This window comes from Bos taurus, chromosome 14 (genome assembly GCF_002263795.3).
Source record: "Bos taurus isolate L1 Dominette 01449 registration number 42190680 breed Hereford chromosome 14, ARS-UCD2.0, whole genome shotgun sequence".
Taxonomy (NCBI): domain Eukaryota; kingdom Metazoa; phylum Chordata; class Mammalia; order Artiodactyla; family Bovidae; genus Bos; species Bos taurus.
This window is the reverse complement of record NC_037341.1, coordinates 81,263,986-81,291,115: the sequence shown is the minus strand read 5'-3', so window position 1 is coordinate 81,291,115 and position 27,130 is coordinate 81,263,986. Positions and strand designations below refer to the sequence as shown.

The 27,130-nt window shown below is 45.8% G+C and overlaps 2 protein-coding genes across 15 annotated transcripts in view; one reads left to right on the top strand and one right to left on the bottom strand.

Annotated features, from left to right (window-relative positions):
* DEPTOR (DEP domain containing MTOR interacting protein) overlaps positions 1–4,321 on the bottom strand; it is a 166,463-nt gene extending 162,142 nt beyond the window's left edge. For 13 of the 14 annotated variants that reach the window (XR_003038042.2, XR_009490380.1, XR_009490381.1 and 10 more), the window contains exon 1: positions 4,121–4,321. Coding sequence is in view for 6 of the 14 variants with exons in the window: in XM_025001757.2 (XP_024857525.1) it covers positions 4,121–4,296 (176 nt within the window). In the remaining 8 variants the exon portion in view is untranslated. The remainder of the gene's footprint in view (positions 1–4,120) is intronic. The other variant, NM_001102312.1, reaches the window with a different exon arrangement.
* Positions 4,322–14,513: 10,192 nt separating this feature from the next.
* On the top strand, positions 14,514–27,130 carry DSCC1 (DNA replication and sister chromatid cohesion 1). The gene is made up of 9 exons (NM_001205657.2): positions 14,514–14,683; positions 17,052–17,220; positions 19,652–19,786; positions 21,059–21,149; positions 23,258–23,396; positions 23,896–23,948; positions 24,158–24,312; positions 25,452–25,600; positions 26,643–27,130. The coding sequence occupies exons 1-9, from the start codon at positions 14,514–14,516 to the stop codon at positions 26,749–26,751; spliced, it is 1,170 nt and encodes a 389-aa protein (NP_001192586.2). The 3' UTR covers positions 26,752–27,130.

Here is a 27,130-nt window from a genome sequence, read left to right as displayed (position 1 = left end):
ACACTTCTCGTACAGACACATCACACATAATTGACCCATCCATCAGCTGACAGACACTTGAGTTGTTCCTGGTTTTGACTACCAGGAAAAATGCTGCTCTGAAAACCTGTGTACAAATTTTTATACAGACGTGTGTTTTCATTTCTTTTGAATATATACCTAGGAGTAAAATTGCTGGGTCACATGGTAATCTATGTTCAGTCTTTAAGGAAATGCCAGAATGATTTCCAAAGTGGCTGCAACATTTTCTCTTTCTACCAGCAGTGTATAAGGGTGCCAATTTCCCCAAAACCTTACCAACACTTATTATCTGTCTCTCTGATCATAGCCATCCTGGGGATATGAAGTGATATCCAAATACATTTTTAATACACAAAAACATGGGGCTTCCCTGGTGGTTCAGTGGTAAAGAATCCTCCTGCCAATGCAGGAGATGCAGGTTCGATCCCTGGTCGGGGAAGATCCCACACACCACAGAGCAACTAAGCCCGTGTGCTACAAGTACTGAAGCCCATGCACTGCAACCAGAGAAGCCCCCACAGTGAGAAGCCTGCTCACAGCAACCAGAGAAAAGCCCACACAGCAAGGAAGACCTAGCACAGCCAAAAAGGAATACATATGTTAAAAAAAAATTTTTTTAAACAAACCCTACTCTTGTTAAGGTCATCACTCAAAAAAAAAAAAAAGATATAAAAACATGCAAATACATTGGGCAAGGAAGTAAATCTTTTAGGATAAGGAAAAGCGCAAAGAGATTAGGAAAATGATTCCACAGTCAGGCTAGAAAAGAAAGCAGGATATATCTTTAAATGTTACTCAATTTCATACCCTTATGCAGCCAGCTGGCCTTACCAAAGTGTCAGGATTGTGGAGCCAGCCCCCAATTTCACATCTGGAGCTTATAATAATCACAGCAACCACTACTCTTGATTTATTGATTTATTTTGCAAAGTTCCTTCCCATGTTATGCCCGATTTGATCCAAAGCCACAAGTCTTCCTTGGAAGAGGATTATTATCCCCATTCCGCAGGCACAGTCACTGAGGCCCAGTGAGCAACTGCCTGGTAAACACAGTTAAAGTGAATACCTCATCCACATATGAAGCATCCATATATACACTCAGAACAAACGTTAAATAAAGAGCATCCAGAGAGCTGGACCTGGAAGCCAAATTCTGCATTTCCAGTCCCAATCATAGTGCGTCCTGTCCTCATTACTTATTTGCCGCGTCTTTGATGACCCAGAAAGCAACGGAAAGGAAAGACAAGGAAGACAGCAATTCTGTGTGTGTGTGTGTGTGTGTGAGTGTGTGAAGCATTAGAGGCAGGAAGCCTGGACCTCACAAAGTCCCCACAATCAGCCTGTAAGAGTGATAGTGACAGCAAGGAGCTTTGCATCCCTACTCCCTCGTGCGAGGTTCCTCTGGTAACCAAGAAGCCACTGGTGTGCACGGCCACTTAAATCCCTCAATGCTGAATATCACATTTACAATGGTACATTTAGTTACATACACTACTCATCCAAACATCTGAGGAAGTGCTGTGTACTTGGTACTCAGCACCGTGCTAAGAGGGTGGAGATTTTTAAAAGGCAACGATGACACGTTTCCAAAGTAAAATTAAACAACTAACATTTACTAAGCCTTTTACATGTAGCATCTCCTCATTCAGTCCTCACAAAATCCCTGCAAGACAAGGGAAACTGAGGCCCCGAGAAGTTAAGCAAACTGTCCCCGAGACACAGGATTAATAAATGGTGGAGCTGGAATCAGAAGCCCAGGCAAGCTGGTTCTAAACGGCCTTCTTGACCGCAAGCAGGCCTTCCTGCTAGATCCGGCTCAGCTGGAGGCACGGGGGTGGGGCAAGGCGACCAATAACCTCATTAAGTAAGTGCTAAATGCTCCCTAATACGTGAAGCCCAGAGGAAAGTCATCAGCCCTATGGGGTGCTTATCTTGCCTTTTTACAGGTGAAGAGACAAGCCCAGACAAGTGAGTTCACTTGTCCAAAGTCACAGAACCATCACACTAAGGCTGGCAGGGTGCTGACTGAGTGACAGGTACTGCTCCAAGCACCAACTCATCTATTTAACCCTCATCTCAACACCATGAGGTAGGTTCCATGATTAGCCCTCATTCCTAGTTAAGTAACTTGTCCAAGGTCTCCTTCACCAGTAAAAGTAGCAAACCCAATTCACCGGGCTTTCAAGTTTTCCTCAAAATAACTTAATGTTGACTTTTGGCAACAAAGTAGCTGCGCAGAAGTTCAAACCCAGGTCTACCTAACGGAGCGAGAGAGAGCCCTCTGTCTTCCTACACTAAACCTGCCACAGCGCAGAGGGGTGCAGGGGGAAAGGGGGAAGTGTTCCAGGGACCCCCTAAGGATGGCGCAATCACGCATGTCTGAAGGAGAAGGTGCTTTCTGGAGAGAGGCACCAAGCAATATTTCACTTTTTTTTTTTTTTATTACTTTTTTTCATTATTGAGATGATAGTTTGAGTACCCTTTGGAAAACAATCTTTCATAATGTGATATATTTTTTAAATGTCTTTTTTTATTGTGGTAAAAATCACATAATCTAGAACATACCATTTTAACCATATTTCTTAAAAGGAAGTGAAACGTATCCAATTGAGCTGATAAATTAAAATGTTAGTGTTTCAAATTGAATCAGAAAAGCTTTACTTTTTTTTTTTTTTCAATTAGAAAATCTCTTGATGGAAAAGAAGCTTTTATTCTCTTGAATTTTGGCTATACATTAAAAACCATCAAGGAATAGAAATGTGCAATTTGCCTTTCGTAACGTTAAACTCAATTAATTTTGACCTCCAATATTTGCTTCCTCAATCCAAGCGCAGCAAGCAGAGTGGTTACCAAACCTTTAGGGATCTTTGCAAGGGCGTCTCTCTCTCCTCCGTGTTCTGAAACCAGCGTTTTAGACACCAAAAAGACCCTGGAGACTCAGGCCAATAAGAAGGCAGAGGCGCGCACGCCGTCTGATGGGACTAGCGGCCCATGCAAGTGGCTCTGACGCTGAAGCCAAGGAGTTCTGTTTTTCCTGGCAAACCGATCTATGACCACAAGCCCAGCAGCTGCGGAACCGGTCAGACCGTCAGTACAACCCTCAGAGACGAATCCAAGGACCGCGATGGGATGGGAGTGATGGGGTCTGAGCCCCGGGCCCCGCCTGCGCCGGGCGCGGGGACGCAGTCGGGGCGCCGCCGCCCGGGCCGGTGCGCTCCGCCCGAGGCATGCGCGGGGACCGGGCGGGACCCGAGCCTCCACGGCCCTTGCGGACCCGGGCGCTGACCCACGCGCGCGTGCGGACGCCGGCACAGGCGCGGGGTTTGCAGCCTTCGGTTTGGCCCCATAAGGACCTTTCGGGGGGCGCCGAGGTCAGCTCCGCTTCACGGATGATGACACTGGGGCTCAGGGCAGCGACGCGAAACGTGCACCTTAAGTGACGGCGTCGCGGGCTGGCGGCTTCCACCCGGAGGAGCGCGGCCCCGGGGGGGCCGGCTGCGGGCTGCCACGCGCCCCTCGCGCCCGGGCCGGCAAGACCCCAGCGCCCGGGAAGGGGCGCGCGCGCCCACCGCCCGAGCCTGCCGCCGCTCCGGCTCCCGCCGCCCGAGCCCCCCGCCGCCCCGCGCGCTCCCGGCGCGTCCGAGAGGCGGAGGGCTGCAGGAACCGGGCTGCGGTGAGATCGGCTGCGGGCTGCCCACGCGCCCCTCGCTCCGGCCCGGGGGCCCGGCTGGCAAGACCCGTAGGCGGAAGCCCCCGCGCGCTTATTGCCCGCGGTCCCCGCTCCCGTCGCCCCGCGCGCCCACTGCCCGAGCCCCCCGCACCCACCGCTCTCGCCGCCCGAACTCCTCGCTGCCCCGCGCGTCCGAGACCCCTGGGCGTCTCAGCGGCGCAGGGCTGCAAGAACAGGGCTGCGGTGAGGCGCTGCGGGCTGCCCACGCGCCCCTCGCCCCGGCTGGCAAGATCCCGGAGCCCCCGCGCGCCCATTGCCCCAGCCCCGCGAGCCCGCGCCCGCACGGCCGCAGCGAAGCCGGGGCCAATGGAGCCGCGGGCGCGCGGGCTGGCGGCGCCCCACGAGCCGCGGCACGGCCCCCCGCCTCACCGCAGCTGCTCGCCGGTGACCAGGACCTCCGCCATGCGCTCGAGCTCGCGCTGCCGCGCCCCGCCGTCGCCGCCGCCAACCCCCTCCATGGCCCTCGCCGCGCCTTCAGTCTCCGTGGTCCGCTGTGGGCTCGGCTCGGAGCCCCAGCCTGCCCGCACTGACACCGCCCCCGCCATCTTTGCTGGGGGCGGTGCGGAGCTCACACGCCATTGGCTACCGCGGGGAGGCGGTGGGCGGTGCCCAGAGAGCCCGCCCACATGGGGGCGTGGCCGAGCCCCGCGTGGCCGGGGGCGGGGCCAAGAGGGAAACATCAACACGGGGCGGGGCGGGGCGGTTCTGAGCGCCTGCTGAGGCTGCAGGTCCGGCCCGGAGGCCTCTCCTTGACGCGCACAGCTGGTCTGCGAGGTCCTGGGCACGGGCGGGGAGGCTACTACACACGGGTGCAGGCATTTTTATTATATCGTCCACGTCCCCGACTGCCTGGGTAGAAATAATCATTTCCCTAAGCAGTGAACTGGGAAGGATGTACATACACGTCATTGCAGGGTTTCAAGAGATTAACCAAGCTTCTCGCCCAACCTTCTCACCAAAGACAGTTTACCTACCTTTGCTGTTGCTGTTCAGTCGCTCAGGCGTGTCCGACTCTTCGCGGCCCCATTGACCGCAGCACTCCAGGCCTCCCTGTCCATCACCAACTCCCAGAGTTTACTCAAACTCATGTCCATCGAGTCGGTGATGCCATCCAACCATCTCATCCTCTGTCGCCCCCTTCTCCTGCCTTCAGTCTCCAGCATCAGGGTCTTTTCCAGTGAGTCAGTTCTTCGCATCAGCTGGCCAAACAATTGGAGTTTCAGCTTCAGCATCAGTCCTTCCAATGAATATTCAGGACTGATTTGCTTTAGGATTGACTGGTTGGCTCTCCTTGCAGTCCAAGGGACTCTCAAGAGTCTTCTCCAGCACCATGGGGTCATCAATGAAGAATGCTGGGTTGGAATCAGATGGACTTGAGATCCAGTGGCATACCTATAATTTCCTAACTAAATGTGCTTAATTCCCAGTTTCTTCCTTTACAAAATAAAAATAATTGTGGCTACCACGTTGTTGACATCTGCTGCATTAAAGACGCTTCCGATAGTCGTTACTTCTTTTAATCGCAACAAATGGTAAAATGAGTATTGCCCTCTTTTTACTCAGGAAACAGGCCCAGAGAGATGAGGCAACTTGAGCCTCATTGTCCAAAAACTATGAGGATCATTTAACATAAGCATGGTGCCCAGGGTTAATTAGATCAACAGCTTGCTTTTGCTCCTGTTTTTGTTCTAAAATTGCTACAAAGAATATCAAGAGCTTGCATGGATTTCACCTTCAAACATGCAGTTTCTATCTTGATCCTGTCATTTACTAACTTTGCAACCTTGTGCTAGTTACTTAACTTCTCCAAGACTCCATTTTCCATCAATAAAGCAGGAGTAATTCCTACTTTATAGGGATGTTGTGTGACTTAAGTGAAACAACATTATGTAAAGTTTCCAGGTATATGCCATGTGTTCAATAGCTGTTCTCTTTAACATCATTGTTTTTTGAAATACTTTTATTTATTCCTTATATTTGGGTGAGCTGGATCTTCCTTGCTGCTTGGGCTTTTCTCTAGTTGAGGCCAGTGGGGACTACTCTATTGCAGGGCCTGGGCTTCCCTTTGCGGTGGCTTCTCTTACTGTGGGGCCCGCGCTTTAGGGCCCGCGGGCTTCAGCACAGGCTTAGTTGCTCTGCAGCATGGGGAATCTTCGGAGCAGAGATCAAAGCTGTGTCTCCTGCATTGGCAGGTGGATTCTTAGCCACTGGACCACCAAGGAAGGCCCTCATTATTGCTTTTAATATGAAAGAGAAGATAAAGAAGGAGAAAAAGGTGAAGAAATTCTTGCCAGATACTTTCCATTGTGTTTTTGTTTCCAGACAAATCCATTTTTCTCAAGTTATTTCTAATTAATATTTGATTATTAATAGGTCTTCAATATGAAGAAAAGAGAAAGGCAGAACAGGTCCCACTAAATCTCTTTGATTAATAGTTTTAAGCTTTTTGAAAGTGTAAAATGAAAAAAAATATTTACCTATTCCTAATTATTCATTGTTCAAACAATATTTTGTTTTATCCAAAAGCTCTAACTACATATTGTAAATCATATCACTATTATGATTGTCTTCTGGCTTTTCTCCCTTTAAATCTAGTCATGCTTTCATTTGAATTCAGACAGCTTTCTTCATCTCAAAAGTGAAAATGAAAAAAAATTATGTAAAATATTTTCCTGTTTAATAGTTTGTGATTAAAACTTCATGATAAAAACTTTATCATAAAAGTTTATGATTAAAAAAACTATTTAAAAAACACCTTAACATAAGGGGGCGGGGATCGAGTCAGTAGTATAGCTGATACCACTCCTCCAGTGAGAGGCAGTGTGGAATCTGCTGTTCATGCTCGAGGAGAAGGTTCTGTGTGTGTTTGTGTGTGTAGATGTGAACAGGATGCCAGTGGGCTATTATTGTTTTCATCTTTCTTTTCATGTAGGAAACACACCATGTTCCCCTTGGCTAGAAAACAGACCCTTTCTCCTAAGAGGAAGGTTAGTTAGCTCACCAAAGGACCTGTGTTCAGGGCACGACTGGCCCGGAACAGCATGTGACGTGCTGGTGCCCTGAATGAGAAGAGGGCGCGGACACCGCGATCCACCCCTGACCTCCGAAGGACCGAAGATTCCAGCAGATCGTGGTTTGATTCCTGTTCATTATCTTTTCTAAAATTTGTCTTCCTTTGCAAAACCAGGATAATACCACCGATCCCACGGGATTGCTGGAAGGGTGAAATAAAATGGAATGAGCCCACCTGTCACAGGCAGAATCTGTTAAACCTGAACCTTTTCCTCCTCCTCTCCCTATTCACTTGCACCATGCCTTCTTGCTGTTTCCAAGCTCTGGGACCAGTGCTCCTCAGGCTTTTGGTAGATTTGGATCAGATGTGTGCTTGCACGGGCATATGAGTGTGTGTGTTTTTAATCCATTGAAGACTGGCACTTTGGCAAAAGACAATAAAAATGAATTTTTAAAAACATACAAAGCAGAAGCCCCAATTTTTTACTGTTTGGTGAATGGACAGAAAACTGTCAAATTGCTATAAACATTTCTAAACGATTTCTCTCAATATCTGTGAGTCTCAGTGTCTCTCCATATAGGTAAGGGTTATCAGCTGGCACACCATGCTTTGAATAGTTCTGGAAAAGGGGTGAACAGCAGTGTGAGAAGATGAATAAAGTCTGTGAAAAAATACTGTCGACTATAAACTTAATAACATGTTAGCTACCATTACTGTTTGGAGAAGGAAATGGCAACCCACCCCAGTATTCTTGCCTGGAGAATTCCAAGGACAGAGGAGCCTGGCAGGCTACAGTCCATGGGGTTGCAAAAGAGTCGGACAGGATGGAGCGACTAACACACACACACACACACACACATACACACACACCATTACTGCTATTGCCTCTTCGTATACAACTGTATTATTGCCTCTTGATCTTAAAGATGAACTGAAATCCCACCTTCTTGGTGCCATGTTCCTGCACTCCCCCAGGTGGCTTGTTGTTTCTGTCTACACATTCTCATGGTATACGAAGATGTACATTACTATTAACCATTAATACAAGTCTAGAGCCTCCAGCTGCCACAATTTTTATTCTCTTTCTGGGAATGGAAGTAGATTGATGGCTTAACAATATCCTGTCCAGATCTTTCTGTTGATCCTTTAAAGAAGGGAACTTGTTTTTAAAAATTAAATGTAAAAATAGAAGAAAAATAAATTTTGATGTGTTCATCATTCACACTAGTTTCAATATTTTTGCCACTTTTTTCTACTGATAGAAATAAAACATTACCAATAAATTTGAGGTCCTCCTGTCTCAGCCCAGCTCATCCCCGAGTTCTTGACCTTGTGTCAGAAAGACTCAACCTTGGGATATGCTGCCACCGCGTGGTTTTCCTTTGAAACTACACTAAAGGACACCAGACCACTGACCTAATCAAATCCCTCAGGATTACACACTGGAAGTGACAACTAGATTCAAGGGAGACTACACCTGATAGACAGAGTGCCTGATGAACTAGGCACGGAGGTTCGTGACACTGTACAGGAGGCAGGGACCAAGACCATCCCCAATAAAAAGAAACGCAAAAAGGCAAAACGGTTGTCTGAGGAGGCCTTACAAACAGCTGAGAAAAGGCAAAGGAGAAAAGGAAAGATATACCCATCTGAATTCAGAGTTCCAAAGAATAGCAGGGAGAGACAAGAAAGCCTTCCTCAGTGATCAGTGCAAAGAAATAGAGGAAAACAACAGAATGGGAAAGACTAGAGATCTCTTCAAGAAAATCAGAGATACCAAGGGAACATTTCATGCAAAGATGAGCTCGATAAAGGACAGAAATGGTATAGACCTAACAGAATCAGAAGATATTAAGAAAAGGTGGCAAGAATACACAGAAGAACTGTACAAAAAAGATCTTCATGACACAGATAATCATGATGGTGTAATCACTCACCTAGAGCCAGACATCCTGGAGTGTGAAGTCAAGTGGGCCTTAGGAAGCATCACTATGAACAAAGCTAATGGAGGTGATGGAATTCCAGCTGAGCTATTTCAAATCCTAAAAGATGATGCTGTGAAAGTGCTGCACCCAATATGCCAGCAAATTTGGAAAACTCAGCAGTGGCCCCAGGACAAGAAAAGGTCAGTTTTCATTCCAATCCCAAAGAAAGGCAATGCCAAAGATGCTCAAACTACTGCACAATTGCACTCATCTTACATGCTAGTAAACTGATGCTCAAAATTCTCCAAGCCAGCCTTCAACAGTACATGAACCATGAACTTCCAAATGTTCAAGCTGGATTCAGAGGAACCAGAGATCAAATTGCCAACATCCACCAGATTATCAAAAAAGAGAGAGAGTTCCAGAAAAACATCTACTTTTGCTTTATTGACTATGCCAAAACCTTTGACTGTGTGGATTACAACAAACTGGAAAATTCTTAAAGAGATGGGAATACCAGACCACCTGACCTACCTCCTGAGAAACCTATATGCAGCTCAAGAAGCAACATTTAGAATTGGACATGGAACAACAGACTGGTTCCAAATAGGAAAAGGAGTACTTCAAGGCTGTATATTGTCACCCTGCTTGTTTAACTTATATGCAGATTGCATCATGAGAAACACTAGGCTGGATGAAGCTCTAGCTGGAATCAAGATTGCCAGGAGAAATATCAATAATAACCTCAGATATGCAGATGACGCCACCCTTATGGCAGAAAGTGAAGAAGAACTAAAGAGCCTCTTGATGAAAGTGAAAGAGGAGAATAAAAAGTTGGCTTAAAACTCAACATTCAGAGAACTAAGATCATGGCATCGGGTCCCATCACTTCATGGCAAATAGATGGGGAAACAATGGAAACAGTAGATGACTATTTTTCTGGGCTCCAAAATCATTGCAGATGGTGATTGCAGGCATGAAATTAAAAGACTCTTACTCCTTGGAAGAAAAGCTATGACCAACCTAGACAGCATATTAAAAAGCAGAGACATTACTTTGCCAACAAACGTCCATCGTTTGTTGGCAAAAAGCTATGGTTTTTCCAGTAGTCATGTATGGATGTGAGAGTTGGACTATAAAGAAAGCTGAGCATTGAAAAATTGATGCTTCTGAACTGTGGTGTTGGAGAAGACTCTTGAGAGTCCCTTGGGCTGCAAGGAGATCCAACCAGTCCATTCTGAAGGAGATCAGTCCTGCATATTCATTGGAAGTGAAGAAGAAAAGTTAAAATTTTACCTCCTTCTGCCTCTATAACTCACCTTCCCCTTGCAAAGTCTGGATCACGTAGGTCATGTAGTCTCAGAAAGTGGGGACTTGCAATACTAGAAACTGGAGTTTCTCTCACTCACCCTTGTCCTGCTCTTTGCAATCACCCAGCCCCTGCAAACCTGCTTAATCGTGCCTGTCCAGGCCAGGCATTCCCCTCCCCACCTTGACCACTGTTCCCAGGCACACAAAACCTCTCAGTTTAAACCAGCCTATTAACAGCTAGTGTTGCCCACTACAGTCTGTCTATAAAAACTCTGTAATCCCTTTGTTCAGGGCTCAGAGCTTAGAGTGTTAACTCCTCTGGGCCCACCGGTGTAATAAACCTGAGTTCTCCAACTCTCCGAGTGTGGTGCTTGGTTTCTTGAGCACTGGTTTCTGCAACAGAAGGACTGGTACTGAAGCTGAAACTACAATAGTTTGGCCAGCTGATGCGAAGAACTGACTCATCGGAAAAAACCCTGATGTTGGGAAAGATTGAAGTCAGGAGGAGAAGGGAACGACAGAGGATGAGATGGTTGGACGGCATCACCGACTCAGTGGACATGAGTTTGAGTAAGCCCTGGAGGTTGGTGATGGACAGGGAGGCCTGGTGTACTGCAGTCCATGGGGTCGCAGAGAGTCAGACAAGACTGACTGACTGAACTGAACTGTAGTGAAATGATACTGGGTCTCTGCAGGAAAAGGGCCACTCAAGAAAGCCTTTGGGAAACTTGGGTGGAGGTGGGGGGTGGCGGTGGTTTGTCTCCTTATTGGGCATGTTCTTGGCTTTTGGTGAGCATGGACTAGGGAAGCTAAGTATTCCCATTTTCTTGAGACAACACCTCACCATTAGGGAAATTCTACTTTTAATTCTTTAAGGAAACTCCATATTGTTTTCCATAGGGGCTGCACCAATTTACATTCCCACCAGCAACACAGGAGGTTTCCTTTTCAAGGGTGCGTATTTTAATCCCTATGACAATTACTTTAGAAATGCAAGGAGAAAGGGCTAAAATATCCGCGGATAAATTATAACTAAATTCGTTTTTAAAGATTTCAAGAAATCCACAGGACAGAAAAGGAAGGAAAGAGTTAAAAGAGGTGGAACATGGTGATCACAGCTGGCCCATAAACTACGTCTCCATAAAATTAAAATGACTGAAATCACATTGAGTATGTTCTCCATGTATAAGCCATACCATACAACATTAAAAATGAATAAATACCTGGAAAATCACATATACAAATACAGTGGGGAATACAATGCACTCCTAAATAATTCTTGGATCAAAGAAGTAATCACAAAGAAAATCAGAAAATATTTTGAACTGTGTGATAATGAAAGTTAACTTTTCAAAATGTGTACAATACTGAAGCTAAAGCAGAGCTTTGAGAACAATTTATAGTTTTAAGTGTGTATATTAGTAAAGGAGTCCTAAAATCAATGATAAGAAAATAGAAAAAGAAGAGTAAAGCAAACCCCAAGTAATTAGAAGTTAATACTAAATAAATATTTCTTGTCCTTTTTCCAGTGGGCATAAGGAAACTTTGGGGGGTACTAAGAATGTTCTGTGCATTTTTATTGTGGTGGTGGTTTCACCGGTGTGTAAATTTGTCAAATCGTTAATTTATACACTTTAAATGGATGCAATTTATTTTACTTAAATTATATATCAATAAAGTGAATTTCCCTGGAGAAGGCAATGGCAAACCACCCCAGTATCCTTGCCTGGAAAATCCCATGGGCCGAGGAGCCTGGTGGGCTGCAGTCCATGGGGTCGCAAAGAGTCGGCTCGACTGAGCGACTAACAGAAAGTTGATCTAAAAACAAAAAAGGCCTGAGGCAGGGTGCGTCCTCTAAATTTAGGAAACAGCAGGGCACCTGGGTGAGGGGGGTGGTGTGGAGATTGCATAGGGTCTTATGAGCCTTGAGAAGGACTTTAGGCTGTGGACATAAGTTAAGATCGCGAAGACAAAAGCATTACTTACCACCCTGTTCTGTATGGGTTAAATCATAACCCACTGTGGTTGACGATGGCCAGGGCAACCTGAAAGGAATTCAGGATAAAAAACTCAAGGAGGCAATCTACGCTTTGGATGAGCAGGCCCTTAGATAGTCAGATGCATATCTCAGAAGAATTTCAGTGACCCTAGACTTTTGCGTCTTCGCAGACATAGAAAAGCACTAAGATCATTAACCTGATACTCCTTTGTGTTCTCTGTGATCAGGAGAAGGCTTCTAACAAGACGTATGCAAAACTGTAGACTTCCTTAATGGCTCAGAATCTGCCTGCCAGTGCAGACGTGGGTTCGATTCCTGGGCTGGGAAGACTCCCTGGAGAAGAGAATGGCTTACCCACTCAACTATTCTTTCCTGGAGAATTCCATGGACAGAGGAGCTCGGCAGCTATGGTCCACAAGGTCACAAAGAGTCAGACACGACTGAGCAACTAACGCTAACATTAACTATGCCTGAATGCACGTATTTCCTAGCCAAAAACCAGATACAAACTGGCTTCTCCCCTACCTCCTTTATGTTGAGTGATTAACTCCCAGGCCCTAGTCTTCATAAAGACCCTGATGAAACTAAAATTCACAACTCCACACTGTGTATTTTTAAAATACCAGAATTTATTATTTTTTTTTATTATTTACTTTAATTTTATTTAGATAGCATCACCGACTCAATGGACATGAATTTGAGCAAACTCCTGGAGACAGTGAAGGACAGGGGAGCCTGGCATGCTGTAGCCTACGGGGTCCCAAAGAGTCGGATATGAATTAGCACTGAACAACAATGAAAAGACATTCTGAAAGAGATCAGAAGCCATTATTGATCAGATTATTGCAAGGACGAAGTTGGTGAAGTAAAGTGAAAGTTGCTCAGTCGTGTCCGACTCTGCGATGCCATGGGCTATACAGTCCATGAAATTCTCCAGGCCAGAATACTGGCGTGCGTAGCCTTTCCCTCCTCCAGGATAGTAGAAGATAATGTATATGAGATACACAGCTGAGTGCTTGACTCAGTAAATATTTAATAAATATTTATTCTCTTTTCTAAAGCAAAGGAGAAGAAAATGGCAAATCAGACTGCACTGTGTGACGTGAAACAGTACCTCTATCTAGTGGGGAAATTTTTAACTGCCTACCTAAAAAGTTTAATTAATAAAAGATGTGAGGTTAAACACCTAAGCTACTGTAGCTCCCACAGAATGAAATAAATCTTCTATGAATAATAACTTCCTTATCTGAGTGATTTTTAAGTAAATACAAGCTAAAGTGCTTTGCGAGACATTGCTTTACTCTGTTTCTCGTACCACGTGCAACTCTTTCCTCCAGGGAGGCATATCTGGAAAGGCTTCAGCCTCCAATATGTGGCCAGGTTTCATCTTCAGTCGGGAGAAGGAAACGGCAACCCACTCCAGTGTTCTTGCCTGGAGAATCCCAGGGACGGAGGAGCCTGGTGGGCTGCCGTCTATGGGGTCGCACAGAGTTGGACACGACTTAGCAGCAGCAGCGGCATCTTCAGTCGAATTTTCAGGTGCACATCCCACTCTCGCTGGGTGATCTTGTTATCAAACCGAACTGCTCGCCTGACGTGTAGAAAAGCCAATCCAGTGGCACCAGGCCGTGGTGAAGGAAGGCGAAATGGAGCAGGACCCTGTGGAGCTCCTGGGCAGGGAGGCCTTTCCAACAGGTGCTGACTGGGGATGGGAGCGGATGGAGACGAGAGAACAGCCAAGAAGCAACAGCGCAGCCCTGGGGCAGAGTCCCGGTTCCGCCGCAAGGGATCACCGAATCTCTGGGCTCTTTTACAGAACCGAAACGCCCAAGCAATGGAAGATGTTCGCGTTCTTCACCCCGGAGAAGGCCGCGTCTGCTGTCCTCAAGAGGCGCATCGGGAGCCCACCTGAGGCCAGAGCTGAGCAGTGTGGGCTGAGGGGCCTGGGGCCCGTCCACGGGTCACTCAGAGTCCCGCCCGGCTGAGCGGCAGCGCGCACGCGGGGAAGGTTAGGTCGGCGAGAGTCGCTCAGGCGCGTCCGACTCTGCGATCCCTTGGACTATACAGTCCACGGAATTCTCCAGGCCAGAATACTGGAGTGAGCAGCCTTTCCCTTCTCCAGGGGATCTTCCCCATCCAGGGATCGAACCCAGATCTCTAGCAATGCACGCGGATTCTTTACCAGCTGAACCACCAGGGAAGCCCTTCACGTATTGAAAGATTCATGCAACGATGCGGGCAAAACGCGTATGTCAAGGCCCGCCCGCCGCAGAGCCGACGGCCAGGAGAGCGGGGTCCCCGCGGGAAACGGGGCGCGGGGCGCAGCGGAGGGGCGGGGCCGGACCGCCCAGTCTCCCCCCGCCCCCGGGGTCTCGGGCGCGCCTGTGCCGCCGCCCCGCCCGTCCCTGGCCCGCCCCGCCCGCCCGCCGAGGCCGCGCTTCTCCCGGCGCGCTTTTCCCGCGCCGTTTCCCGCGTCGGGGGCTCGTCTCTGTCGCCCCCCGGCCCCCGGCGGCCATGGAGAGGACCCGCGCCGAGGTGGACGCGACACTGCAGACCGCCAAGCTGGACGCGGCCGAGCTGCTGCCCGCCGCGCACTGCCTGCGCTTCGGGCCCGCGGCCGCCGGCGACGTGTGCCTGCTGGAGCTGGAGCCCGCGCTGTGCGGGCGGCTGCAGGCCGGGCGCAGGTGGGGGGCCACGGGGGAGGGTGCAGAGAGGACCCGGGGGCGGAGGGCGCAGGTCGGGGGACGCCAGGGGGTGCAGAGAGGAGCCGGGGACAGGGGGCGCGCAGAGAGGAGCCCGCGCTGCGCCGGCGACTGCGGGCGGGGAGTCCGGAGAGGAGCCCGCGCGCCCCCTCGCCCCCTCGCCCCCTCGCCCCCTCGCCCGGGACCAGCGGGGCGGCCAGCCCACCCAGCTGGCGGCCCCGCCGCGCTGACCTCGCAGCCCCGCGGGCGGGCGCGAGGCCGGAAGCGGCTCCGCGGAAGTCGGGGGGTGTTCCCGAACCGCGCGCCCGGCCGAGCGCGGAGCGCCCGCGTGTCACCGTGACGCCCGGTGGGAGTGTCAAGATTTACGGAGTTCCTCTCTTCGCCTTCTTAGGTTTATTTTACCCAAGGTGTAGCCAGGACTTTGGGGGAAGTTTAAAACTTTTTTTTTTTTTTTTAACAGATTAGGTTATTGTGGAAGGCCCTCAAAAAAACAAAAACAAAAAAACTCGCTTGGGGTCAAGTACTGAGAATCTGAAGCTGTTTTCTAATGCTAGGCCCGCCACACATTTGCTGCAGGACCATGTGAAAAACATACGGAAGTCCATTCTCTGTCTCAACTTTGTGCAGTCCCGGAAGACGAGGAGTTAGGCGTTCTTGTTTAACTCTCCTCTGCACTGTTGCTCTCTGACACCTGTAGTTATTGTATAGCTGTGGCTCAGGTGGTAAAGAGTCGGCCTGCAATGCAGGAGACCCGGGTCGGGAAGATCTCCTGGAGGAGGGCATGGCAACCCATTCCAGCACTCTTGCCTGGAGAATCCCATGGACAGAGAAGCCTGGTGGGCTCCAGACCATGGAGCCTAGAAGGGTCGGACACAGCTAGAGTGGCTTTCACCTTTGTTATCTTGTAGGCTTTTAAAAATTGGGCGACTTCCCTGGTGGTCCAGTGGCTAAGACTGTGCTTCCAAGGCAGGGGGCCGGGGTTCAATCCCTGATCAGGGAGCTAGATCCTGCATGCTGAGGCTAAGAACTGGTGCAGCTAAATAAATACACTTGTTTTTAAATTATGCTGCCTTTAGACTTTCACTTCTCTTATTTTACTCATCGAACATTATTATAGTCATAGGCTAGTTTTCAGATGCTAGCAGTGAAGGATCTCTCAGGGAACTGAGGGAGAAGCATCACTGTGGGTTTTCATTTCATCTCAGCTGAGTTGGCAGGACTTTGAGAAAAGACTTCAGGTGTGAGCACCTGCTTTTTCCAGTTATAGTTAATCTAGCTGGCAAAAACCAGAATGAAAAGGTGTGTTAATTTTTTTTTTTTTTTTTGTGAAGGAAGGGGTTGTTGTTTTAAAATATTTGAAAGCAGAGATGGTACAATGTGGATGTATATGTTAAGAGAAGGTACTTAGGACTATTGGATGTTGTTAGCACCAGAAAGCTTAAAAAAAAACACAAACCTATATTTTCACTTAAATGTAGGATTAGTTTTTCTAAAAAAAATTTCAGTCTTTCAGTTCGGGTTTTTTATTACTTATTTTAAAGAAGTGAATTGGGTACCAGAGGATTAAACATAGGCAAGGAGGACTGCTAGAATCAACTCCGTTTTTGTCATCTCCATTATCTTCATCATTTATTTTTCTTCTTCCCCCTTCTCGCTTTTGACCTTCCCCTCTTCTTCTTTCTTTTTTCTACCTGTGACCCTTTGTCAGAGACATCGTTTAGTTTGTAAACATAGCCATTGCACATTTTCCTTTCAGCACTGAGGCCTTCTTTTCTCAAGGTCCCAGTTTCTTTCGCGTGGGTGATGATTAGGCCAGGATGTGTTCATTTGATGGTGAGGGGTTGCTCAGGCCAAAACAGGAAGGACCACTTGGGTGGGTACCATGGCCAGCAGCATAGTCCTCGTCAGGGAGCTAATTAGTAATGCAGAATCCTATGTCCCATCCCAGACGAATTGCATCCTGACCTGCTTTTTAACAGGGTTCCCTAACACGCACACTCATAAGTTTGAAAAGTATTGCTTTAGCGATTTTAGAAAGTTGTGACATCTTGACTGCAGGCTACGGATCCTCTTCCCAGCGGTTTACACAAAGATGCCATGTGGTAACATTCGGCCTCTGGTTTTTTTTTGGCCCGTGTGGAGTTATTTTTCCTTAGTGAGTCAGTTGGCGCAGTCCTTCCCCTGTGGAGCCCATCGTTGTGGGGAGGTGGGGTGCCTGTGAGAGGAGGGGCCAGACATAGCCTCAAGACTTCATTGTAAATTCTAGAAACCTAGAGGGTTTTGGAACTGTGTGTAATGAGGCTGGGCATTGGTGTCTCAGTAAACCAAGTATTTTCTTGTTTTCCTGCAGTCTAGTGATTCGTGGTGATAAGGATGAGCAGGCGGTTCTGTGCAGTGAAGACAAAACATACGATCTGAAAGTAGCAGACACTTCCAATATGTTGCTTTTTATTCCTGGCTGTAAAATTCCGGAGCAGCTGAAGATGGAAGAAACACACGGTAACATTATTCACACTGAGGTACTGTCTTCTGTTTCCCGACTTAGGTGAAAAAGACAGCATGCCTTCAATTGGAAACTCAGGGTGTGGCCCTTCCCTGGTGGCCCAGTGGTTAAGACTGTGCTCCAGCGCAGGTGGCGTGGGTTCGGTTCCTGGTTGGAGAACTAAGATCTCCCATGCTTGAGGCAAAAAAAAAAAACCCAAAAAACTGGAGGTGTGAAATGTATAATCACAGAGAATCTGAAATTTTCTCTGATGAGACTGGAAATTTCTCAGCATTATTTTCATTTGTTTGGAGTCATGTAAAGTTGTCTCTTATTTTCCCCGTGTGATGTTTAAGTCCTAGATAAGCTGACCATTTTCTGTAATAAAGAAAATTTACTATGAGGCGACTCATTCTAAAAGTTTTGCCTACTTTCAGGGAGTTCTGCTGTGGATAGCTTTTGAAAGGTGATTCCCTCAAACTATAACTAGTGCATTAGGTGACGTAGGGAAATGAAAAAATATGTTTTTGAGGGAAGTGTGTTCCTCACCTTTGAAGTTGGTTTAGTTCATTACTATCCGTGGCCATGTATAACAAATTCTTAATTACTTTGGAGACTACTGACGGCAGATACCAAACATGTTTCTATCCTGGCTCGATAGTTACACACATACAGTCAAAGCACCTTAATTCTATTAGATTAACTTCAAACCAACTACTTCCTAAAAACAGAATTGAAATAGAAATAAGGGAAAATACTGGGACACCTGAGTGGTTCATATGTTGCTAGAACAGAGGAACTGCCAGTAAAGATGATACTTTGACTTTTGTAGAGTTACGTCTTTGATTGTGATGAGCTAGAGATTTTGACTTTCATCCTTTTGGAAAAGATGTTATTTTTTTCATCATGACCTGTCTTGTGGTTGTTTTGGAGAGGATATAAACATCTGTGAGTACCTTTGAGCTCTTCTTACCGGAGTTCTGTGTTCTGGGACCAAGTAAAACTTAACAGAGATCTGCTAGCCAGAGTTTCAGAATCTTTGGGTTGCACTTCAGATGCTTAAAAAGGCTCGGTCAGGAACGCACCTGAGCAGAGCAGGCTGGCATTGATAAATGGCAGTGGGTGCCCAGGCTCGGGGGTGATAGGGAATGGGGGTCTGTGACAGATTGGGGTGCACAGGCCTCAGGCAGGTAGGTAGGCACTTCTTGGCCTTGTGGGAAAGCAGCCCATCATTGCCAGACCTTCTGATTTCTTTTGTCCAAGTGAAGCTTAAAATCTAGTTTTTAGGGGGCAAAATCTCCTTATGTTTCAATGTTGACAACGAATTAAAAGTCCATACTGAGCTTCGTTTTCCCCCTTAACACAAAAGCACACACCAGCGTCTGTGTGTTGGGTCCAGCCCCTTTGTGAGCTGTGCCTGAGCTCAGCAGTCATTCTGTTTTGGTCCTTAAGCTTTGCTGAGACTCCGCGGCACCTCCAGTAGGCTCTGGACCTTGCCTCGTCCATCACGGCTTCTTCTGGTTTGAGAGTGGATGCGCCTCTGACCGTCCGTCTTAGGGCTGCAGTGTATCCCAGAGAGGATCCATTTCCGCCTTTTTCCAGTTCTTTCATGTGAAACAGTTACTGAGTGCCTACTAAGTGCTGGTGTTGATTGGGCAAATCCTGGAGACTGAAGAGAAGGATAACAGCGGTTTACCCGTCATTTAGCCACTATCACCTGATTTGAGTGACAGGCCTCTACTTCTCAAGTCCAGTAAGGAATTAGTTGCTCTTCTACCTAGTGGAAGCTCTTGCATTGAATAGAAGTCTTTCTTTTTTCACATCTGCTTAGTTTTAGCATCATGAGCAACACAGAGCAAGAGTGCTGCCTCTTCACTGTAACATCTATGCATAATTTGAAGACTAGGATAATGCTCTTCTTTACTTTCTGTTTTTCCGCCTAAATGTCTTCTTTCTCTGTGGTTTCTACGTGGTTTGCAGAATTGTCACCTTGCTAGTCATTCTCTTCTGGGCACACTCTTTAAGTTTCCAGAATGCACTTGAGATGTGGAAGGCAGGAGGAGGGGGCGACAAGAACAGATGGTTGGATGGCATCACCAACTCAATGGACATGAATCTGAGCAAACTTCGGGAGATAATGAAGGACAGGGAAGCCTGGTGCGCTGCAGTCCGTGAGGTTGCAGAGAGTCGGATGTGACTTAGCCACTGAACAACAATGACAACAGAAGCTTAATTATCCATTCTCATTATGTTGGCAGTGTCTTCTTGACTGAGATTTAAACAGATGTAACCTGCAGATGGGTAGCCATCTCAAGCAGATGGCTGGATGAGCACTTTCTCAGCAGAAAGCAGAATGCCTTGGCTCCCTTTCTTGCTTCTAATGGAGGACGGATGTGTTGGATGAAATTTTATGTAAACTTTTCTTTTAGAATGGCCCCTAAAAGATTATGATGTATTTTAATCCCTAGATCTTTGGTTTTTCTAACAATTACTGGGAATTAAGAAGATGCAGACCTAAACTAAAGAAGTTAAAGAAACTTTTGATGGAAAATACCTATGAAGGACCTGACAGTGAAAAAGAAAAGGATTCCAGTCACTCAAAAGTAAGACTATTATTTTCATTTTTTAATTGGAATTTTAAAAATAGAGCTATAATGACATTCTTCAATGGTAACATTCTTTTTAAAGTTCATATTATGAAAATTTCAAACATACCCCAAAGCAGAAAGACTCATGTTCACTCTGTTGGCCATTTATCAATATTTTGTCAATCTCATTTCTTCTGTCCCCCTACCGCCTCCCATCATATTTGTATTAGAAGTTCAACTAATTGACCTTTTTGCTTTGTCACGGCTTTATTGAGATCTGATTCATATACCAAGCAATGTGCTTATTTTAAAGGATGTAATTCAGCAGTTTTCAGTGCATTCACAGAGTTGTGCGATCATCAACTTGATGAAGTTTAGAATATTTTTATCACCCCTCCAAGGAAACTCTGTACCCCTTAGCTGTTCCCTCTCAATCCCGCCTTTCTCTCCTCTCTCCCACCTCAGCCCGAGGCTGCCTCTGGGCATTTTGTGTGAATAGAATCAGATAAGTGGCTTTTTCTGGCAGGCGTCTTTGGCCTAGCGTGCAGTTTTCAGGGCCCATCGGTTCCTTTTCGTTGCTGAATGATGCCCTGTCTTATGTGTGCCATATTTTATGCGTCCATTCATCAGCTGATGAACATTTGTGTAGTTGCTACTTTTTGATTGTTGTCAATTACGTGCTTATTGTGAATAACAGTGCTGTGAACACTCATGTTCAAGTGTCTAGTGAACCTGTGCTTTAATTTTTCTTGGAGATACACACACACACGAGTGAAATTGATGGGTCCTGTGGTCACTCTATATGGGCTTTATATAGAATGTTTATACAGAAACCCCTTTGCCAATTTTCAATTGGGTTACTTTATTATTGTTGGAGAGTTTTTTATGTAATCTAAACACAAGCTCTTTGACAGAGAGAATTTGCAAATATTTTCTTCTATTTTATGAGTTATCGTTTCACTTTCTTGACTTTTTTAAAAAAAACTGTGGCAAGTGAAAGTACAGAAGTTTTCGTTTTGATGAAGTGCACATGATGTGTTTGCATTTTAGTGCTTGTGTTTTCAGCATCGTATCTAAAACGATTGCCACATTCAACATCACAAAGATTCGCTCTGTTTTCTTCTAAGATGTTCTCTGACTTTGTCTAGTCATCGTTACACATAAACTAAAGAAATTCAGCTATAAATATTGCCTTATCTGTCCCTATGTTTTATCCCCTCAAAATTCAGTAAGTCTGAAAAAAATTCTTTGTCCTAAAACGCGTTTTTTTGTTTGTTTTTGTTTCAGTATACCACTGAAGATTTGCTTGATCAAATTCAGGCAAGTGAGGAAGAAATAATGACCCAGTTACAAGTTCTCAATGCCTGTGAGATTGGAGGTAGCATTACTTACTGTTATCAATAGTGGTGGGATTGGGCATCGTTTGAGAGAGAGAGGTTTTTGTACATCTCCCTCTGTTTATTGCCGCTGCATGCTGTTTTTTGAGTCCTCTTCTGGTGTTAGAGATGACGATATTTGTGTTTTGGGGAGTGGGGTAGAGACTCCATGTGATCACCTCTAACAAGGATGTCAGTCTCTGACCAGTGACTTGATTCACTCCTTACAGGCCTTTTCCTTTGGAGTACATGGTAATAGAGGAACCACGTTTGATCAGGAAAGGTCTCAGATATCAGGAATCTTTTCCCTTCATTGTCTTTAATAGGTGAGGAAGCCAAGGCCTGGGAAGGGGGACAGACTGGTCCAGGGCCCCATGTCGAGACAGTGACAGGGTGAGGCATCAAACCAGGGACTTGAACTCCTGGCTCAGAATTAACTCACTGAATTTCCAAACTGCTTGGAAGATCTATTTATTCTTGTGATCACTCAGCATGCTTTTGAGTAAGTGTGAAGTAGTTTATATAATAAACCTGTGTAAAAGCAGTAGCAGCAGTAGCCCAGCAGAACCGTCTTCAGTGTTTTTTGACTTTCTTCTGGTCCGGAGTGGGGGAGTGGGAGCTTCCCCCCAACCCCTACCCTCCCCACACGCCACCTCTGGGCCTACATTAACACTTGAGTAGATGTTTGTGTGCATTGCTCAGCCCTCTCAAACTTGCCCAGAGAAGCAGCTTAATTCTGCACCCACGTGTTAGGAAGGAGGAAATTGGCATGGTGTGGTGGATGCACTTTTCAATTTACTCACAGTCTTCCAAGCAAGATGAGCTTCTGTGGTCAATTCTGCTGAGCAAAGCAGCTGCACATGACTTTAGAACTAACTGGAAGCACTTGGTTCTTTGTTGTGGTTCCTTGAGTTTTTAATTGTGGAGGCCTGCTTCTAATTACTATGGTATAGGGATACCATGAGTATTAAGGTTAAGAATAGAAAAATGGATTTAATGCAGCCCTCTGCATTTTTTGTGTATTGCATGTTTTGTTTATTTTGGTGTGTGTGTGGTGGGGTGGGATGCATAGGTGTTTTCCCTACTATTCTTTTTCAGTTTTGCATCACACATTCCATGTTTTAACATTGCTTTTATTCAGAATAAGAATAGGAACATTCTCCCATGGAAATGATGGCTGTGCACTTGACTTGTTTCTCCAGGGATGGTGGCAGTGCCTTTGGCTATAAGATGGCGTTTCATCATCTTTCACAGGGATTGGGAAATATATCTAGACACCCAGCCTTTGTTTCGCTGCTGGTCCGCATCGTACCTGAGTCTGTTATCTCGTGAATGAACTAGACTTCTTTTTTAAAAGCATATTTATTCTTCCATTTGGCTGCCTGGCGTCTTAGTTGCTTGCGGCGTGTGGGTCTTCACTGCATCCTCGGGATCCTTCACTGTGGTGCACTGATTTTCCAGCTGTGCTGCTCGGGCCTCAGCAGTCGGCGCCCACGGGCTCTCTCGCTGTGGCGTGCAGGCTTAGTTGCTTCTCGGCGTGCGGGATCTTAGTTCCCCGACTGGTGATCCAGCCCACATCCCCTGATTGCACAGCATATTCCTGACAACTGGACCACCAGGATAGTCCTTGAGTAGACTTCTTTGTGAGCACGGGAATGGCTCTCCAAGGTGGCTGGCGGGAGGGCATTAACCACGACAGTGCCCTGCTGCAGAGGTCACCGTGTGGAGTATCCAGTCCGCGACCTCAGCTCCTTTGTGTGACCCTCTAAGAAAATGACCGGACCAGCTACCGGTTTCTCCATTTCCATTTAGAGCAACAAGATTATTATGAGATAATTGAGGATTAAAGCACTTGGAAAAAAAAGTCAAAATGTTGGTCATGTGCAAAGTACTCTTTAAAAACCACCTGACCCCCCCGACACAGTTTGCAACGATTGGGAGAAAAGCTGGAACAGAAGCATTGTTTATAAAGAAAGCTAAGACATGTCTCTTTTTTGCAGTGGGCAAGAGTATATTGCTACTATATGAGTCTTATCAGTCAATTCATTTGTTTACATTAAATTCGTTTAAAATGAATGTTCTTCAGTAAATGTAACTTTGGAATTTATAGGTTATTGGAGGATTCTCGAATTTGATTATGAGATGAAACTTCTGAATCATATAACTCAGCTTGTGGATTCTGAATCTTGGTCTTTTAGCAAAGTTCCTTTGAATACATGCCTCCAGGAACTTGGACCATTGGAGCCAGAGTAAGTATTTATTCCGCGTCCTTCCAGATTTTAAGGGAAAGAAAATTATTATCCAGGGTAGGACTAAACTCAGGGCATAGACTGTTTATATTTTAATATCATATAGAAATCTGAAAAATATACAACTAAAAAGGACTTGGGAATTTTGGTCACTGGGAAGAATAAATGTCACTTTTTTTTCCTGCCATTAAAAATATAAAGAAATAATTATATATGTTATTTTATAATAAATGTATGCTCACATGATGTGTATAAAAATATTTAACATGGGGCCTGACATATTGTAGCTTTCCAGTATATTTTAGTTTTTATTTTTTAAAGTTTCTTGGCTATACCACATAGCCTATGGGATCTTAGTTCCCTGACCAGGAATCAAACCTGTGACCAGGGAAGTCCCAGTATTTCAAATTTATATCTTAATTTATAGTTAGCAATAGTGTTTGAAAGTTAATGCATAAAATTGTGAAAACTTTTCAAATAAGTGTTTAAAATTTTTCAGGGAAATGATTGAACACTGTCTTAAATGTTACGGAAAGAAATACACAGAGGAAGGTAAGATTGGGAGAATGTTTTAACAAGTGTTTAACTCTTGGTGTGTTAAACTTGGCATGCCTTTTGAGGTGTCTTCTTGTTAAAACCGAGATCTCCATGAGGGGATGGGAGATGAGTTGTGAGTGTCCTTCTGTGAGTTTGCACTGAGGGAAGGGGGACGGTGTATAATTCAGAAGATAGTGTGCCACCATCTGCTGCCCTTTCCTTAGGCGCAGTTTATTTTGAACTGAGTGCAGATAAGATATGCAGAGCGACAGCACAGATGCTACTTCAGAACGCAGTGAAGTTCAACCTCGCTGAGTTTCAGGAAGTATGGCAACAGAGTGTTCCCGAAGGAATGACAACTAGGCTTGATCAGCTTAAGGTAAGGTGGCGACGTGATTACCTCCATAACTCAGCAGGTTATGAGGCGGAATGAAGCCTGTATTGGAACTGAATTTGGAACTGAACTGGAACTGAATTTATTTTCCTACCTTAGGGGTGCACTCTACATTCAATCCATCACAAAAACCCTTTAAAAAAACAAAACAAAAGCCCACAAAGCCCACTTAATTGAAGTATACTTCACATTTCACAGTCTGCCTGTTTGTAAAGGATTTGTAGCAAATGTAATGAGTTTCCAGCCACCGCAGTCTAGGTTCAGCACATGTGTCACCTCAGTACGATCGCTTGGGCCCATTTACAGTCGGGTTGACGCCTAGGTTTCCCTTGGGCTTCCCTGGTGGCTCAGCTGGTAAAGAACCCGCCTGCAATGCGGGAGACCTGGGTTCCATCCCTGGGTCGGGAAGATCCCCTGGAGAAGGGAAAGGCTACACACTCCAGGATTCCGGCCTGGAGAATCCCATGGCGTCGCAGAGTCGGACACGACTGAGACTTTCACCTCCTAGGTTTCCTGAGATAGTGGGACTTAGAGCAGGTTTGGGCAGCAGACACAATGAGTTCATATATAAGTTCAGCTAAAGAGGTCTGGTGCTTAGACAAGGGATTTGAGGTGAAGTCCAAATAGTACAGTCATTAGCAAGTAGTGGTGGATGGAATCACAGGTTTAGAGGAGGTTACCCAGGACAGTGACAGTGAAACAGTTAGAGGGGTGGTCTGGGGCCCAGGGAATTACATCAGGTCAGGAGAAAAGGCATGAAATCGTGATGCAGGCTTAAAGAGGAAGAGGTGATTGATACTAATGAAGTAAAGGGGGCTAGTGAGACGAGTCCAATAAAGGGCCCATGGGCTTGGTAACGACAGCTCACAGTGAGCTTTAGAACGAGAGCCTTTTCACTAAACTGGTGGCGGTAAGAGCCAGATTCTAGAAGGGAAGGGAAGTGACTGCTCAGAGGTGCTCTCTTTATGAAAAGCCTATTGTAAGCTTCTCAGCTTCATGATGCTGAGGTTTTACATACCTCGGGCTGAGCTCAACATAAGGTAAAAGAATGAGTCACTTTTTTTTTTTTTTTTTTTTAAACATTAAACTATTACTTGAGCTCTCCTTTTTCTCATTTCTTACAGGGTTTGGCCTTGGTAGACAGACAGTCAAGACCAGAAATCATATTTCTGTTGAAAGCAGAAGACTTACCTGAGGGGGATCAGGAACGTTTCAATAGTCTGTTCTCTCTGAGAGAGAAGTGGACAGAAGAAGATATTGCTCCATATATTCAGTAAGTGATTGATTACAGATGGATTTTGAGGATTGCTCTTTTGTAGCAGGTAGCAGAGGGTTTCCGTTTTGTGTTGTTTTGAGTCTTCCCTGATGGCTCTGCTTCCTTCCCAGCGCTCTCAAGTCCTGGCTGGCTCTCCTCTTACCATTCTCCATAAGTACTGATCTGGATGGTGGGGGATGTGTCATCTCTCTGCCTTTCTCCTGTGTCTAGAATCACTTCTCTGCTCTTCTTGCAAACTGCAACTCTTAGAGGAACGGTCTGCTGTGTACCCTCCTGTGACTGTAAGGCAACCACCCCCTCTGATGGCCACCTTCTTTTCTTCCCGCTGCCTTAACATTTGGGGAGAAGTCAGAATTCCTAAGAACAAGTTCACCCTAAAGTCACTACTTGCAAGACTGACCCAAAATGCACTGCTGCTGCTAAGTCGCTTCAGTCGTGTCTGACTCTGTGCAGCCCCATGGACAGCAGCCCGCCAGGCTCCCCCGTCCCTGGGATTCTCCAGGCAAGAACACTGGAGTGGGTTGCCAGTTCCTTCTCCAATGCATGCATGCATGCTAAGTCGCTTCAGTCGTGTCCGACTCTGTGCGACCCCATGGACAGCAGCCCACCAGGCTCCTCTGTCCACAGTATTCTCCAGGCAAGAACACTGCAGTGGGTTGCCATTTCCTTCTCCCAAAATCCACTAACAAACCCCATCACTTCCTCCTTGTGTCCCATGCCTCTTGGGGCCTCTCTCTTCTCTTTACCCAGCCTCAGTTTTCTCATATCTCACGTGGGGTTAAATAATACATGACTCATACTCTCACCATGAAGGTTGGAGATAATACATCCATGTAATGTATCTAGTTCAGTTATGGCTTAGTAGCCTGTCTTTACTCATCTCTCTCCCCAGAATGCATACCCCTCTGTTTGTTGGAAAGGTGGACTTAGGGGAGAGATATAAAGAACGAGTGCTGTGAATATCGTGTTATGTTCCCTAGACTATTTTTGATGTTCATTTTTTTAATTTTGTTCATTAATTTTTTTATCGTTCCCACAGAGATTTGTGTGGAGAGAAGCAAACCATTGGTGCACTGCTCACAAAATATGCTCGATCTTCAATGCAAAATGGTGTTAAAGTTTATAACTCAAGAAGACCCATTTCTTAAAAAGAACAACAGTTTTTTCTTTGGGACTAAAGTTGCTGGATATAAGAAAATGTTTTTTTATGTATTTGTATTTCAGACTTTGAAAAACCCAGTGCTTTGGGGCCTTTTCTCCTCATCTTCAGTATTTTAAAACTACTGCTCTTTTTTCTTAAAGGTGATAGGATATTTTATGTCTTTCAGGATATGTTGTTTCATGTACACAGTGTAAACAAGGACAAAAGTGTTATTTTCTATATTTAGTATATTTTGGTAGTCTATATGAGTTCATGTATACAGTAACAGGTTTGGTTTTTTTATATTGCAAATTGCATTTATTTAATTAGGATTTGGCACTCTAGTCATTAATAAATTTGAAAGTTTTCAGAGAACTAAATAGTAA

Excerpts from the sequence above, each read along its gene's own strand:
- DSCC1 (NM_001205657.2), top strand. The coding sequence starts at position 14,514 with ATGGAGAGGACCCGCGCCGAGGTGGACGCGACACTGCAGACCGCCAAG. Across the intron at positions 19,787-21,058 it reads AGGATTCCAGTCACTCAAAA|TATACCACTGAAGATTTGCT; the intron begins GTAAGACTATTA and ends TTTTTGTTTCAG. Across the intron at positions 24,313-25,451 it reads CTAGGCTTGATCAGCTTAAG|GGTTTGGCCTTGGTAGACAG; the intron begins GTAAGGTGGCGA and ends CATTTCTTACAG.